Genomic DNA, 15,502 nt, shown 5'->3' with positions numbered 1-15,502 from the left:
GAAATATAAAAGTGTTGATACAAACATTCGATAAGGTAATACCTTATTATTAGTAGTAGTATTCTATAATCTGTTTCAATAGAAATTAATGAAAATGTAAACGAATAGAAAATCACTTAACTGATTGATTGTTCTGTAAGGATGTCAATATAATTGGACTATATTTTCATTATATCCTATTGAAACAGACTATAAAAAAAACTTAGGCGCTTCACACACTGACCCCACTTTTACCCACACCGCCGTGGTTTCCCCCCTCTGCCACAGAGGCAGCAGTCAGTGTGTGAATCCCTTTTTTAATTATGTTGATACAATGTAGATAGATATTTTATTATTCTATGAATATTATTGAGTGCTATTATTAAATGTAAAAATATATTTAGTCACTTAAATGTATGTAGATTATTATGTCATTTATTAAATAAATTTAATTTACCACTTTGATTCAACGAGAGAAATACAGTTACTATTCTGTATAAATAAATAATTTTGATACTACAAACATGTAGGTATATTTTTAACAATTTAGTCATTTAAAAATAAAACGCATATAAAATATTTAATCGTTTTTAGTAATTTTTTATCCCTTGACATTTTATCCACTTTAAAGAACTATCATGAAATTTGGAAAAAATATAAGTTTCTAGTATTTGAGATCAAAGGAGGACATAGTCGTGAATAAAATTAATATATAATTATCATATTATCTATATACTAACATTATATAGAGGAAAGATTTGATTGTTTGTTTGTAATGAATAAAAACAAGAACTACTTAAAAAAAACTAATTAATTAAAAATTGTTTCGATTTATAACACTACCGACTAACAAAGGCTACATATTATTTACAAAAAATTAAAGATCCCTACGAAAATTACAATAATGTAATCCAAGGCATCAATATTTGTCTATTAAAACTAATATAAAATACTAATTTATATTTACATATATCTATCTACCCGCGCGGAGCCCGGGCAGATCATTACTAACCAATAATCGTAACATCGTCTTAGACTGAATTATAAACTTTTAAATCACAATTACACCATTACAGGGATATCGAAAGGTAAAATATTTCAATCTATTATTTGGAGCTAATTACGCAAAAAATAGCCACCTTACCTGACATGTCTGTAAAATATGGCTGTTTTCTACATAACCAGCTCGATTTAATTTTAGATATGTCTAAATGACATTCATTAAACCATTTTCATTTTTCATAGCGCACCAACTATAATAATAGTCATGCAATAAAACGGCCATGTAGGCCGTGTGATTCTGGGAGAACCAGAAATGGGCAGCAACGTCCTTCTTAAAACATTTTCACAACCTGACTGTCATTACCAATCGGCCTGCCAAGCGTAGCAACTAATGCCAAAAAGCTTTTGTTCAGCAGTGGACAGTTAAAGGCTGATTTAATGATGATGAAGAAAATACATTATCAATAAAACGTAGAATTTAAATATAAATAAATAACCATGTGGAAAACCTAAAAGTATTCACCAATTTTAAAAGTTAAAACTTATAATAATCGAAACGCCACAACAACTTAGTACGACACAAATAGGTGAAACTGTGGTACTTATGTAGGCAAATTGAACAAAACTGTTTCACCTGGTAAAATTAATATTAAAAAATGCTCTAACGAGGCAATTTTAACGAATAAGTTTCAATAATAAAATTATTCTTTTTACATTTTATAGTATTGCTATAAATATGAGAGCAATGATTAGCAAATTTTATTTACAATGCCCCTTACATAGGGTATATTGACGTTATCAGAAATTCAGGCAACCAAAATGTAGGTTGCAAGATTTAAAATCTTTCTAAACTTGGTAATTGTGGTCCTGTAAATATTACTCCGACCTATAAACGAGATGTTCTGAAGCTGTGGGGTATTTTATGTCATTCATGATTTCATGCTTATTTCCTACCTATAACAATCAGCATTATTCAAAATTTTACTTAGCGGTAATTTAAAAAATTGTTAGTTTAAATAAATTTATACATGCAGTACTGAAAATTATCCAGTCATTGGTCAACTAGAATAATATCAATTATATCATAACTGTTATTATGGTAATATAACAATATAAATAATATAGAGGGCAATATTTATTTACTTATCTATCTATTTATGCAAAAATGAGCATTTGTTGCCTCCGTGATCCCAAAGTAGTCATAAACATACCTAGTTACGTGGAAATACATTTTTGAAAATTATTCTAAAATGCTTGCCTTGTATTTGGAATTTTCGTTATTTGACTGAAAAATATAGCAACTTGTATAACATAAATTTAACAACATTAGTATAATATAAATCTAAGATACGGACAAATTTTAATAAATGATACATGGGTTTATATTTTTCAATCTAATATGTCTTGAGACATTCTCATAACCTAGATTCCTCTTCAATTACCATATCTGTAAGCTGTACATGAGTACAGGATTTATGATCAACATGAATATCTGCCGCATGAATAAATGAAAATGGTGTGATTCCAGGTGTCTCAGTAGGGGAATTGTTACCATTAATATTGTCAAACTTTGGCCTGCGTTTCTTGATGGCTTTTGGCAGCGGACGATCTGCGTTGCTTTCTCTTCTCATTGATAATTTATAGCCTACTTGATTTGCTAATTTTCGCTGGCAATCCGCTAGTTTGTCACGAATAACATCCATGTATTCATTAGCTGTTATATCACCTCCAGGTTCCTCTAATAAAAGCAAACAAAGTCTTTGAGCTTGTTCCAAGTATATTATAGCCTGACCTATTGCTTCAAATTTTTCACTTGATCTTGACATAGCAATAAAGTGAGGTATGAAAAATTCGAGTACTAAACGTCGTCGCTCCATTTCCATTTTTGCCGGTAATATAACCTGCAATAAAAATTATTTAATTAGCTTTTCTAACATCAACGCTCTCGATTCCGATAGTTGTTACAAAAGATTGGTTGAATAGGTACATATATTTTATTTAAGTTTGTATGATATATTTAATATATTTTTTTCTATAAAGTTGGAACTATAAACAAAATTAAACTGAGTGGTATGTTCGTCCCTATGTTGTATTTAAACAAGCAAAATATAAACATGTCATATACAATGTGTAAGGGGCAGGTTGCCAAAAATTTAAACAGTGAATTCAGACCATTATTCTGAACTGAAAACCAGTGGAAATTCTTATCGGAAAATATCAGTTTCTTTTTCCTGATTTTTTTTCATTTAAAATTATGTAAACTATAATATAATCTTAATAATATAAAGTATTATAAAGAAATAATAATATTTTATAGCGAAATACCAAAAAACAGCAATGTAATTAATATACGTATTAAAATCTATATTATCTGTGATTACAGTAGTAGACACATTTTTATTAATTATAAAGAGTAATAATAAAAAAAAAATAAAAAAAATACTAACATTAGGATTTATTTCCCTTCTCTGTTTGGTAGCAGTCTTGTGTTTATTATATAACACTTTTTTACGTTCTTCAAGTCGTCTAAGTTTTTCTTTCTTCCATCTATATGGCTTATCCTGTGCTTTGGCATTTTCCTGTACATTTTGTTCATTTTCATCATCACTGTCAGAAACGTCTTTAGAAGTCAATGGAACAGTGGTGGTAATTGATGGATTAATTACACGCAATGGATTTTTGGAAGTTAAAATTGCATAAAGTCTATGGCAATTTAATTTAGGGTAAAATTCTGTCTTAACATATTTTAGTTTGTCGATTGCACATAAAACGTACGGTACTGGGCTTTCTAAAATATTTTTTAAAATTCTTTGAAGCCTCATTAATAATGGCCTGGGAATACTTTTGAATTCATTACAATTGTTCATAAAATAATTAGGTAATCTCTTTTGACACATGTGCACATAGAACGTTTCTAAAAATAATCGCAACGATTCTCCTGGACGATCTTCGGGCCATTTTGCAAAGTTATCTTCACATTGCCAGAATAGATGATTCTTGATGTGACTTGCATCTATTCCTACTTTTGATGTTTCGACTTCCAAAAATGTTCTATATAAAACCAGCGCAAATAAGTAACACCGAATATGACTATGGGCTAAACATTTTTCCAAAAAACGTTCTGCTGCAGGAAATATCAATTTCCACTGCAACTGCTGGTCAGGATTTAGTCCCCTTTTTGGTCTGTATCCAATAGGTACAAGAAAACAGCCAAAATCAATAGTTTTATGAACCATTTGCTTAGTAGGCCATTGATAACTTAAATTGGTCCTAGGATTTTGAATTATTTTTCTTTCTCGAATTACCCATTGATTAGCTGCGTTTGGCCAAGCTGCTATAAGAGCAGGGTATACTTCAAAGCGTATATCTTTTCCATTTAATACTGTATCACAATAGATACTCGCACCTTGGGTTAAGGCATTTTTCACAACCTCTTGTGACAAACCTAAGCTAATACCCAAATCTGTAATAAAAATATCAACAAAATTTCTCATAAATCTCACAGAATTTAAATAGTAATGAGTCTCATACAAATGCGCTTCAGAAATTCTAGACTCTAAGTTTTCAATATTTTCTTCTTCTTCTTCTTCGCTCCAATGATCAGCTCGTGTATATATTGAGATCCAAGCATCTTCGGGCAAAGTACCTGATATTAATGAAGAATTTGTTCGTACACTAAGTTCAATTCTTTTTGGTGTACTTGATTCCGTAATAGTCGAATATCCATAGTCAGACTCTGTTTCGCTTAATTCATTAAGACGGCTACTATTAGAAGTAGATCTATAACCAGATGTTTCAGTATCTTCAGATATATTATCAATATGCGGTAATTTGGATTGTTCGTCCTTTGTCGGGCCACTTAGTCCCCTTGTATTATTTTTTAATAGAGGCTTCTTGGATTTTTCACCTTCGTAAAATGTTTCTTTTGTATCTGTCTTAGAACGGTTCTGATTCCTATTATTGATATCTTCTCCTATTGTAGTATTTACTTTACGAAAATTCTTAACATTTGAAATATTACTCTTTTGAACTTGCAAACTAACTTTTTTTATAGGACCACTGAATCGCCTGTCTGATACATTTATCATACGTGTACTAACATTTGCGTTATTCAATATTAAATTTATCTCTGTGGAGTTCTCATTTAACCTGTTTCTAATACTTTCTAACAGCTCTTCTCCTTTTAATGAAGGCGGAAAATCATCTGATGCATTTGACTCTCTCTCTGAATCTGTATAGACAGTGTCATCAGAATCTATTGTATTTTCCGTGTTCTTCTCAGTTTCTTTCGTATAAGTACTTCCTAAAACCTCTAATTTCTTTAGTTTAACGAATCCTGTAAAATACAAAAATCTTTGTTTTAAATTAGAATTTCATTATATAATAATAATACGTTTTATTATAATTATAACAAAATATGAAATAAAAGAATATGTTACGGTGTCGTTGTAATTTTTAAAGTAGTCTGATTATTTTGAGAGACAATTATGAAACTGTATCTATCTGTGAGAGAAATTATTGTATAAATTAATCTGAAAATCAAAAGTATAGTATAGTTTAGTGTAGTGTTCCAAAGCAAAAAAAAAATTAAACAAAGAAGAGTAATGATTTTTGTAATTAACAATTACAGTAGATTAATTTTTCTTTTAATTTTCAATAATATAATCTATTCGTATTTTATTAGTTAATTTACCTGGTTCTTTGGTGTCTTGCATGCATAACTTATAAAATGGTGCATCAAGAACTGCACTGTAATCTGAGGTATCACCAGGCTCACTGGCTTCTATATTATCATAAATCACGAAAAGTCGATGTGGTAAAAGTGGTTCATTCTGCCCTTGTTTCCCTTGGTAGCGCACAAATTCGTGGAGACATTCTTGTAACCGATCCGCAAAGAACACGTGTTTATGGTGTTGAACCATAGCCTCATTGATCATATGCTCCCGATCCACGGTATTAGTATGCAAATGATCAAGTTCTCTGAAACAAAAAAAAGATTCAATCACTATTAATTCCAAAAAAAAATTAAGAAATTACAAATTTTGTAAATAGTACAATATAATATCGATTAATTATACTCCAATATTAGTTTCTTGCCCGCTACTTCGAATGCATGGATTTCAGAAGTAGGAAAACTAATGGAATATACCATTTCTAGATCACAAATTAAGATAAAACGTCCAGCAGTTTTTACATAATGTCGTATAACAGTATATTTATAGCTAATATATGTAGTCTTATTAAATATAAATATAATCAATAAATATACATATAAGAAAGGGCAATTTTAGTAATAAATACTGAAAATCACCGCAAAAATATTTGAGATAAAAATATACCTAAATATGTTTTGTTATCATTTAATATGCTTACATATAGGCAGATAAGTACATAGTTTTATCTTATAATAAGTCGGTATCTTTAAAACATATTGGATCAAAGCCTATCTAATAGATATTATTGAGATTCAATACATAGGTAACTGATATAGTATGAATAACAAGACAAATAATTACATTTAGGTATATATTCAATGGAATATAGTAGACTCTTCCGCCGAATACACCTTATCAATATCCTTATTAAGTATTAATATTACTTACGTTTATATATTATTAAAAAATAATTAAGTATACAGTTTTTAAATAATTATAAACAAGCCAGCTATTTTCTTAATTTGCTTTGCATATATTAGCTGTATGTTACGTTAATCGTTAACATTTTACACACTTTTAAGCGTTTTTAACTATTTGTTTTAGCTTGTAGAGTCAATATTATACTCGATACTAATAGATGGCTTTAAAAAATATCATTTTAACCTCTTTGGTGAGAAATTTTTAAAGTTTTTCTGTTATGTTGATCCATAATTAGCTTAATGTAAAAAACTGTAATCCTTATGTTCGAATTTGACAAATAAAATTTTGTTCCATAAGAAAGCAACAATAAACTAGCAATGGAAAATTATAAAATTTTCATAAAAACATAATGTCATAATTTTTGTGCCGAAGTATTATACTGAAGAAATTACATAAATATTCCTAAAACGTGCATAAGTACTTAATGTACTTGCCTGCTTATCTTATATTTCCAAGAGTAATTTATATAAGTAGATATTTATCTAACAGCAGTAAAATAGGACTTTCCCTTGGGTGTTTATTAAGAACTGATAATCAAAGTAAATTTATCACACTATTATTTAATTATTTAAAAAGGAAGGATATTTTTGTCAAGCCTATCGAAACAAAATACTTGTTAAATATTTATATTTGTCACTGGCCAAACCTGATTTCAGGACAAACTAGTTTTGCCTAGGCTAAACTAGTATCAATAGTATTGTTACAGTTAATAGTATTATAATATCAATAGTAGTTATCAATAGTATTGTTTATTTTACATTTATATTAATTATAAGCTTGTATGGAAATTTGAGTTTCAGACATTGTCCGCTAGAGACACAGATATATTTTCACATTATAGAAGTAAATGCGTAATGCGTTCACATTTAAATGAATAATTTCATTATTCATTTAAATAAATAATAACGAAAAATTTACGAAATGCCGTAACGTAAATTTTGGTACAAGTCATATTAGAGACTTTGATTACAACAAACATTTATTGCACTCATAAAGATTTTTTCAAAACCACTTATTTTTATTTAAACACTACTAAAACAGTTTTGATAAGATTTTAAGGAACTAAAAAGTATATCTTTTTAGATGAAAAAAAAATTCAGAGTCGGTTTATAAATTACGGAGTTATAAAGTAATAAACATAAAAATAAATGCAACCGAATTGAAAACCACATCATTCTTTCAAGTCCGTTAAAAATATCCCATCCTTCAAATCGAAACACAGCCATGCAAACACAACTGCTTCACGGTTAAAACACGAATGGGACAGAAGTACCCAAGCAATCGACTTTGTACAAAGTCTCCCTCTGATAATTAAGAAAACAAAGTCACCTATGAGCTTTCCTGTATCTCTATAATGATACGACACTGACATTTAAATCTTCGATCGCTTTTTCATCTTACTATAACGTTTCTGACATATTAAAATGGTATAATGAGTATGACCATCATACATCTTGGAATTGAATGAGAATGGATTAAATAAGGAAATTCAATAAGAATATTTTATGATGACATTTCAAAAAGTTGAAAATAATAATTAACAAAAAAAGATTTTTAAAAACAAACAGTAAAAATTAAATTAAAATATAATTGCTATTAAAATATGATAGTTTATATTTATAATAAGTTTACTATTGTAATCTTTTGGAGAAAATAATAAAGAGTATCTATCTATCTATCTAAAAATATGAAATACTTGCTTATGGCACCCTATAAAATAATGAAGGTTTACACTGGTAGAATAATACATGAAAGTGTGTATTAACAAAGCCTCTCACTGGACACTGCAAGCTAAACAAGCATATGGCTCAACTAAGCTTATGCCCAAAATGTATTTACAGATTTTGACTCAATGGGGAAGAAACGCCGCAGCACTTAATATGAGGACTTATACTTGTTGTAACATCTATACAATTACTATGTTTCTTGTAAATAAATAAATAAAATAATGTGTGGCTGTAGCCCACTCATACAAAAACAATATATCTCCTTTGCAAAACACGTTCTATATCCTGAGGAGATAAAAAAAACATCGCTACAAAGAACATCTGTCATTAATAGGAATAAGCAGCGAACTTTAAAAAAGGGCGAGCACAAAAGATTATGAAAAAGTCGCAATGTCACAGATTTTTCTTCCTAACAAAAGCCCATTTTTCAATAATAATAATAAACACGGAAGTTTTGCTAGGGATTTCGCCACATGATAATACAAAACGAAGATATCAAAAGACATATTTAAATAACCGATATTATACTTATATTATACTTCTATCTACAAATTAAACTAGCAATGGGCTAGTTACATCAAAGATCATTGCACCCATAATTGCAAGGGATGAGAAGTTTAGGAGTAACGATCGCATACATATAAACAAATTACTCCTACATGGTGTAACGTTACGGTCTCGTACTACTCGTATAGTTGAGTGTTAAAAGGTCGCAATCGTCATGGTTCGACATGAGTATATTTTTATTTATTTAATTATTTATTAACTGAAATTATTGCTCACCTTTCGTAATTGTCGAAGAACTGCACCGAGAGTAAGATATTGTTAAGTAGAAATGCATTAATGTCATAACGCAGCTGACGACGCATGTTATCCAGAGCTTCGTCATCGTAGGACCTGATATGCGCCGGCGGCGGGATGGGAGGCGCCGCCAACTGAGATGGGGCCATCCCTGATGGTACCACTGGTTGCTCTATTACACCCGGCCTTCTGTTTCCAGGATTGGACTTCACTTTTATTTTGTGCTCTCGCAAATGCTCGTTCCATCGCTCCCTTTCAAACAGATTCTCCGGTTCCTTTTTAGACTTTTTCGATTTCATATTTCCCATCACGAATTTTTTTAAATAAATATTAACAAGCAAAATATTAAAAAAAAAACTGTTATAAATTTTACGACAGTGTTATGAATTTAATTGTGATAAAATATTATAAAACTGTGCCTCCGGCATCCTGGTGCACGATAATTTTTAGAGGTTATTGTAATTACGCTAAACAATGTTTATAAATTCACTTTTAAACAGAAAAAATGCAGTTCCTATGTGCGATCATTATAAAAACTCGATTGACACTAATATTAAAACATTCATAAAAAAGTACGACTTTACCGACCATGTTTATCAAAGCAGATTGATTAATTGATAATAAGTAATCGAGGAAATTGATTACAGCTGCATTGTTGTCTTTTAATGTAATTACCTACAGGTTAGTTAATTTATTCTCAAATTACTAAACTATAGATTTGTTTTATAATAGTATATAGTTAGTTTAAAAACAGAAAATCTGATGAGTATGGTTGTGCATATAGAAAATAGCATTCGACACAAATCTTTGTCGTTACTTAACATTCTAAATGTGAAAGCGTTTATTTATTTAAATTACAGATTTACTAACTATGATTTAAATAAATAAACTTAATAAAATAAAACTAAGTACAGTAGAACCTGGATAAGTGAGAGCTCAAGGAAACGCGATCTCTGGTTTCTCTTATAGATGTTTCTCACTAACTCGAGTTTCTAGCTTACAGAGTTACAGGAGTGGTCTATCTCACTTATAGAGGTTTATAAAAATACGGCTAATATGTACGAAATTCGAAAGAAAATACGTATGTGGGTGTTATTTATTGAAATAATAGCTGAACATAAATATTTTTAAAATCTTACAACATTTACTTAAAAAAAATTGTTTATCGTTTTGTGATTATGTTATTACATTTTGTGCGTGTTTTTCAAGTTTATAAATTATATCATGGTTTAATCAACCACCGCATATTAAAAAAACTTGGGTAGGTTATGGTATTCAAAGATTGGCGTTGACACATTACCAATAGTATCGTAGGACACAAGCTTTACCCATTCATCATAGCTAGGTTCAACTTCAAGCTGATTTTCAAATTCAACCTTATTTTTCAGAAAGTCTAGACAGCAACTATTTAAACAATAACACGCACCACGTTTGGTAATTTGAATAAAATAAGAGTTCCTCGAAATTTAAGAACGAGTCATAAATAGTAAGTATTAAATAAGTTTATCTGCCGCTTATACGTCCGTGACGTCGGTTCACGCACGAAAAATTAGTGTCATTTATACAGGTTTATATTATTCTCTTATAAAAGTTTTAGGAGGTCGTAATGACGGGACCTGGCATATACTCTTATTAATAGTTTTCTCGCTTATCCAGTTCTCCCTTACTCAGATTTAACTGTACTACGTATATTCATCATCTTCCTACCCTTATCCAAATCATTTGGGGTCGGCGTATTATGATTTTATCCATATTACAAAAGATTTGGTTTTTAATTTTACGACCGGCAACCTGCCTGACGTCAACCCTCTTTGGGAATTGTACTACGTATATTAATTGAACAAAATAAAAAGACTAGGTACTTTTTATTTTAGATTGAATTATACTACTTTTACATAATTATGTTCCTATTCCAAAATACTATGTAAATATATGTTTTTTATAACGATTAGAAATGTAATAAACATATCTATTGATTTATGTGATGAGATATGATGTTTATTACTATAAGGCATACTTCCTTATCCATGTGTACCTAACAGTTTACGTACAGACAAGAATACTATAAGTCTTAAACATTATAAATATAAAGCATATTTTAATCCTTTTGAAATTGATAAGGTAGGTAGGCAATCTAAAACCTTAGAATAAGTACTACATATTAGCATTGTACTGATATAAAACAGAATTTAGTACTAAATATTATTACTATTGAATTTTTTTCTATTCCACTCATTAAGTAAATGTCCAATATTGAACATAAGCCTTCCCTATAATGAGAGTTTTGCCAATTATTGCCACATTTAGCAGGCGAGTTGGCAACCACAAAAAAAGTGATTTGCTTGGACGCCTCTGTACCATTCGTGTTTCTACCATGAAGCAGTTGTGTTTTCATGGCTGTGTTTCAGTTTGAAGGGTGAGATATGGAGTGAATTTACAGGGTACAGAGGAATAACACCTGAATCCTCAGGAATGGCAATGCATGGGGGGTATCATGGGCGCAACAGTATACTCTGTTATGTCCATGGTATTGCTCATGTTTATTGACAATGGTTACCACTTTCTATCAGGTGGGCTGTTAGCTCGTTTGTCATTCTAACTTGCAAAAAAAAAAATCAAGCTGCATGTTTTCTCAAAAAACTGGAATGTAAAATTATTCCTCTATTTCCTTCCATCATTCCTCACTGCTGCATCACCAGCATATACTAATAGCACAGATGAGGTTACCATTCTGTTCTCATCCTTTAAAAATGTCCTATAACAATTTAATAAACATCGTATCAAATTTATAAATAAGTAGCAAGTATATTCGTCATGAGTTCATAACTTAAGTATATGATCGTATAAAACTATATTTGCACTGCATGTCTTATAATATTTTTCGAATATCTATTTTTTAAATTAAATAACTCAATTATTTATCTATATTTTTTGTCCTTAGCTGTAATCAGATAATTAAAAACAATTTCAATGTAAATTTGGGATAGATATTGTCAAGAAAAATTTTTATTTGAATTTAAGAGATGGAAATGTAAAAGTCAATAGCATCTGTATAATTTTAATTAATAATAATATTTGATAACGTGATAAAATGCCTATATATGTTATTGAAAACTTCGGATCGTTTCATTTAGTTGTTTTTTTAAGCGTGTAACATATATAATAGAGTAGTAGTGTAGAAAACACTTTACCAACCATGTCCTATGTAGGAAATTCCAGATTTTATTATAGATTAGCTACTTAATATTTTATTATTAATAATCTTGGACAGACTGATATATCTTAAACGATAACTATATCCTTTTAGATGCAGATAGTGCCGATACATAGATAAATTTCAAGACCGTTGTTTTTTAGTCAAGACTTCGTGGCGCCTAAGAAGCAACCTAACATCAATTTTACAAGTGAGTGATGTCTTCCAGGTCAATTAAAAAATGCATCTCCAGTATTGTCCTGCACTTACACCTACCGTTAAATCTTCCGCTACCATTGCTGTTATGGATTCTTCATCGCACATCTTGCTCTGGACTTGAAGCTCAGCCATACACATGCATGTAATCGTACTCATCTCTCATAATAGACTTTTTACACAAAAAAATACCGTCTTCAATAGTGGAAAAAACATACTACAAAAAACTATACTACAGAACCGATTTTGATAAAATTAGTTAATATATATACAGACGAAAAAGTATATTCGAAATCGGTTTCTAAATAACTGAGTTACAACAAATTAAAAAAGCATACAACCATATTTAGAAAATATTTCTTTTAATTTTTTATTCTGTTATGATCAAAGATCGATCTTTTGAATCCCCATCTTCGATTATTTGTAAGTATCGATCTTTTCGTGGCCGCGTGGTCCCGGCATAGAATAGGCCACCCTTTCCTTTCCTGTGGGTGTTGTAGAAGGCGACTAAGGGAGGACGAGGGATGAGCAGCAGTGTCCCTCTTAGAACACTTCTAAAACCTGACTGCGACTTATGTTTAGCAGTTAATAGCTGATATAATGATATCATCATTTTTCTCTCTTTCAAAATTTTTCGCTCTTTTCAAAATAATAATAATAAAAGATTTATTGCACATAAAAATATACAGTCGTGGGCTTACAGTAATTAAATGTAACATTATGCCCAGCACAATAGCGTCTAAAATAGGCCTAGCCTGTATCTTAGACACCGATACCTTCAATTAGATATATATTTTCGTGCAGTTTCGCTATATTACAATAACACAAAATTCAGTAAACAACATGTTTTATATTACTAAAATAGGCTATATATATCAAAGATAGGATATGTAGGTATGGTTATTAAAGTAAGAGTTACTGTTAACAATATTATTATAACCATTTCATTAATGGTTATTCGGCATTCTAGGTGTCTTTTACAATTCAACCATTATTCCGTATAATTAAAGTACTATACCCATGTTTATGCAAATAAATATATCTTATCTTTAATAGGTACCTCATTTAATAGAACACAATTATACGTATACTCCCAGACAGAAGTAATACGACACGGACACTGTCCGAACGATTTACATCATTACACATAACAACTGGAGGTAAGCACTCTAAAATATGCCTACAGTAAGTAAATTTTATTATAATCTTTTATTGCGGAAATTATATACAAAAAAATTAGAAAAAAACACTACGATCGGTGAAGCACCAGTGTGTAATGATAGGTAAGGATAAAAGCAAGTTAGTTGGCCATTCGTGATTTTACTAAAAATTAACTACCTTGGTTTCTAGAGGGAAGGAGGTAGACCTGATCTCTAGTGATGGAGCCGCTAATACAAATTATCAAATTATTGCAGGAAGACACGTAACATACAGTCAAAATTGAATAGTTGAAGGGCGAAATAAAAATCTCCTCTTCCTGTTCGTGGAATCATAGTTGCTTATTACGACACCACAGAAGTGGCCTATGCAGGGACCACACGGTAAATCTCATTACCTCACTCGCTCCTATTGTGGATACTTTAATTCGTAATTTCATATTTGGGGTCATAATTGTGATTAAATGATGGACTGCGTAATAAAATTTTTTCTGGAGATTTTTTGATAATTTCACAAATACGGTACTAGTTGGAAACATTATTTATTTTTTCCGTTTTCATCAAGTATACCTTTATAAATTAAAATGATTTCAGATTTTTCGTTTCATAAACTTTAGAAATAAGAGTGGAGAGACAGTCTGCTTTTCTTACGTTTTTTATTATAAGTAAAAAACTACGCATCATACAAATAATTTTAGCCTTTTCATTTGCTATCCCACTTGACTAGTAGGTTCATAGTAAAATTTTGAGTATCCCTTTGAAAATCCTAGTTATTTTTTAAATTATTTATGTCGCAATATGTGTGAATCAACAATATGTAAAACTATCCCAACCAAATGTCAAATTGATGGCATTAGTAGTTGCTGAGATACAAGCATTTTGACAGACGGACGGACGGACAGATAGACGGAGAGACGGGCGAACACAGCACGATAAGAGTATAGTAAGCCACATCAGAAGCCATAATATACCTGCATGAAGTAATGCAAGTAGTTCTGTAAGTAATGATTTTTTAACAAACTCTTTCTTAAATAAAATTGTATTAGACATTTCTTTTTGATATGTCCAAAAAAGAGGGTTGACGTCAGTCAGGCGGCCGGTCATAAAACTAAAAGACTTTTTGTAATATGGATAAAAACATATTACACCGACCCCAAATAATAATTGGGATAAGGGTAGAAAGATGATGATGGAGTTAAAAAAAGTTTTATAAACGAACCTATCTACTATGTCAATTTTAAACACAGATCATAAAAACATATAGATTTTCTATTTCAGTACTATCAGCTTATTATTATTATGCTAGTTTTTATGACCTCATGTTGCCGAAATTATCAAGCAAAATTATCACGTACGTATTTACAAGATATTCATAAATATATCAATACAACGGGTACTGTGTTCTTCCGTCCCTGATTATAGATAACAACAAATTAATAATTTGATGCATGACCTGAATACCTTCAATAGCTAACAATTCTAGAGGTTCATACCTACTTGTTTTTTGATCCGTAATGAAAAAATGAGAACCGTCGTCATCACAATCATTTTAGATATTAAATTGTTCATAGTTCATTTTAAGACTCTCCAAAAACATCATAAAAAACGAGCCTAAGACCCTTGACTGACTAATAAAAAACATACCTAAGATTGTTAACTAAATATGTAAAAAAATAAATGTTACTTAGATCTTGGGATGTTTCTTATTAAATAACGCTGGCAATTATCATATTTCATTGAAAGCTGAACAGATTTTTATGCATCATGGGATGGAAAATAAGTTGACGGCAC

At 30.2% G+C, this 15,502-nt stretch overlaps 1 protein-coding gene and 1 long non-coding RNA gene across 5 annotated transcripts in view; one reads left to right on the top strand and one right to left on the bottom strand.

Annotated features, from left to right (window-relative positions):
• Window positions 1-1,892: 1,892 nt before the first annotated feature.
• Window positions 1,893-9,709, bottom strand: LOC113517233 (uncharacterized). The gene is made up of 4 exons (XM_026901837.3): window positions 9,128-9,709; window positions 5,675-5,961; window positions 3,429-5,317; window positions 1,893-2,882 (listed from the first exon to the last, which is right to left on the bottom strand). Exons 1-4 carry the CDS (start codon window positions 9,451-9,453, stop codon window positions 2,397-2,399), a joined length of 2,988 nt encoding a protein of 995 aa, XP_026757638.2. The 5' UTR covers window positions 9,454-9,709; the 3' UTR covers window positions 1,893-2,396.
• Window positions 9,710-10,377: 668 nt separating this feature from the next.
• LOC128200619 (uncharacterized) overlaps window positions 10,378-15,502 on the top strand; it is a 38,055-nt gene continuing 32,930 nt past the window's right edge. For 3 of the 4 annotated variants that reach the window (XR_008252808.1, XR_008252810.1, XR_008252807.1), the window contains exons 1-3: window positions 12,291-12,350; window positions 12,453-12,549; window positions 13,611-13,714. This is a non-coding gene — a long non-coding RNA (uncharacterized LOC128200619). Of the gene's footprint in view, window positions 10,632-12,290; window positions 12,351-12,452; window positions 12,550-13,610; window positions 13,715-15,502 lie in introns of those variants that run through there. The other variant, XR_008252809.1, reaches the window with a different exon arrangement.

Source organism: Galleria mellonella, unplaced genomic scaffold (genome assembly GCF_026898425.1).
Source record: "Galleria mellonella isolate WM207_F2 unplaced genomic scaffold, CSIRO_AGI_GalMel_v1 utg223, whole genome shotgun sequence".
NCBI classification, from domain to species: domain Eukaryota; kingdom Metazoa; phylum Arthropoda; class Insecta; order Lepidoptera; family Pyralidae; genus Galleria; species Galleria mellonella.
This window is presented reverse-complemented; position numbering and strand designations above follow the sequence as displayed.

Coding starts and splice junctions, on each gene's coding strand:
- LOC113517233 (XM_026901837.3), bottom strand. CDS start 9,453: ATGGGAAATATGAAATCGAAAAAGTCTAAAAAGGAACCGGAGAATCTG. Junction 5,962..9,127: donor TTCTTCGACAATTACGAAAG/GTGAGCAATAAT, acceptor TTTTTGTTTCAG/AGAACTTGATCATTTGCATA. Junction 2,883..3,428: donor GAAGGGAAATAAATCCTAAT/GTTAGTATTTTT, acceptor TTTTTATTGCAG/GTTATATTACCGGCAAAAAT.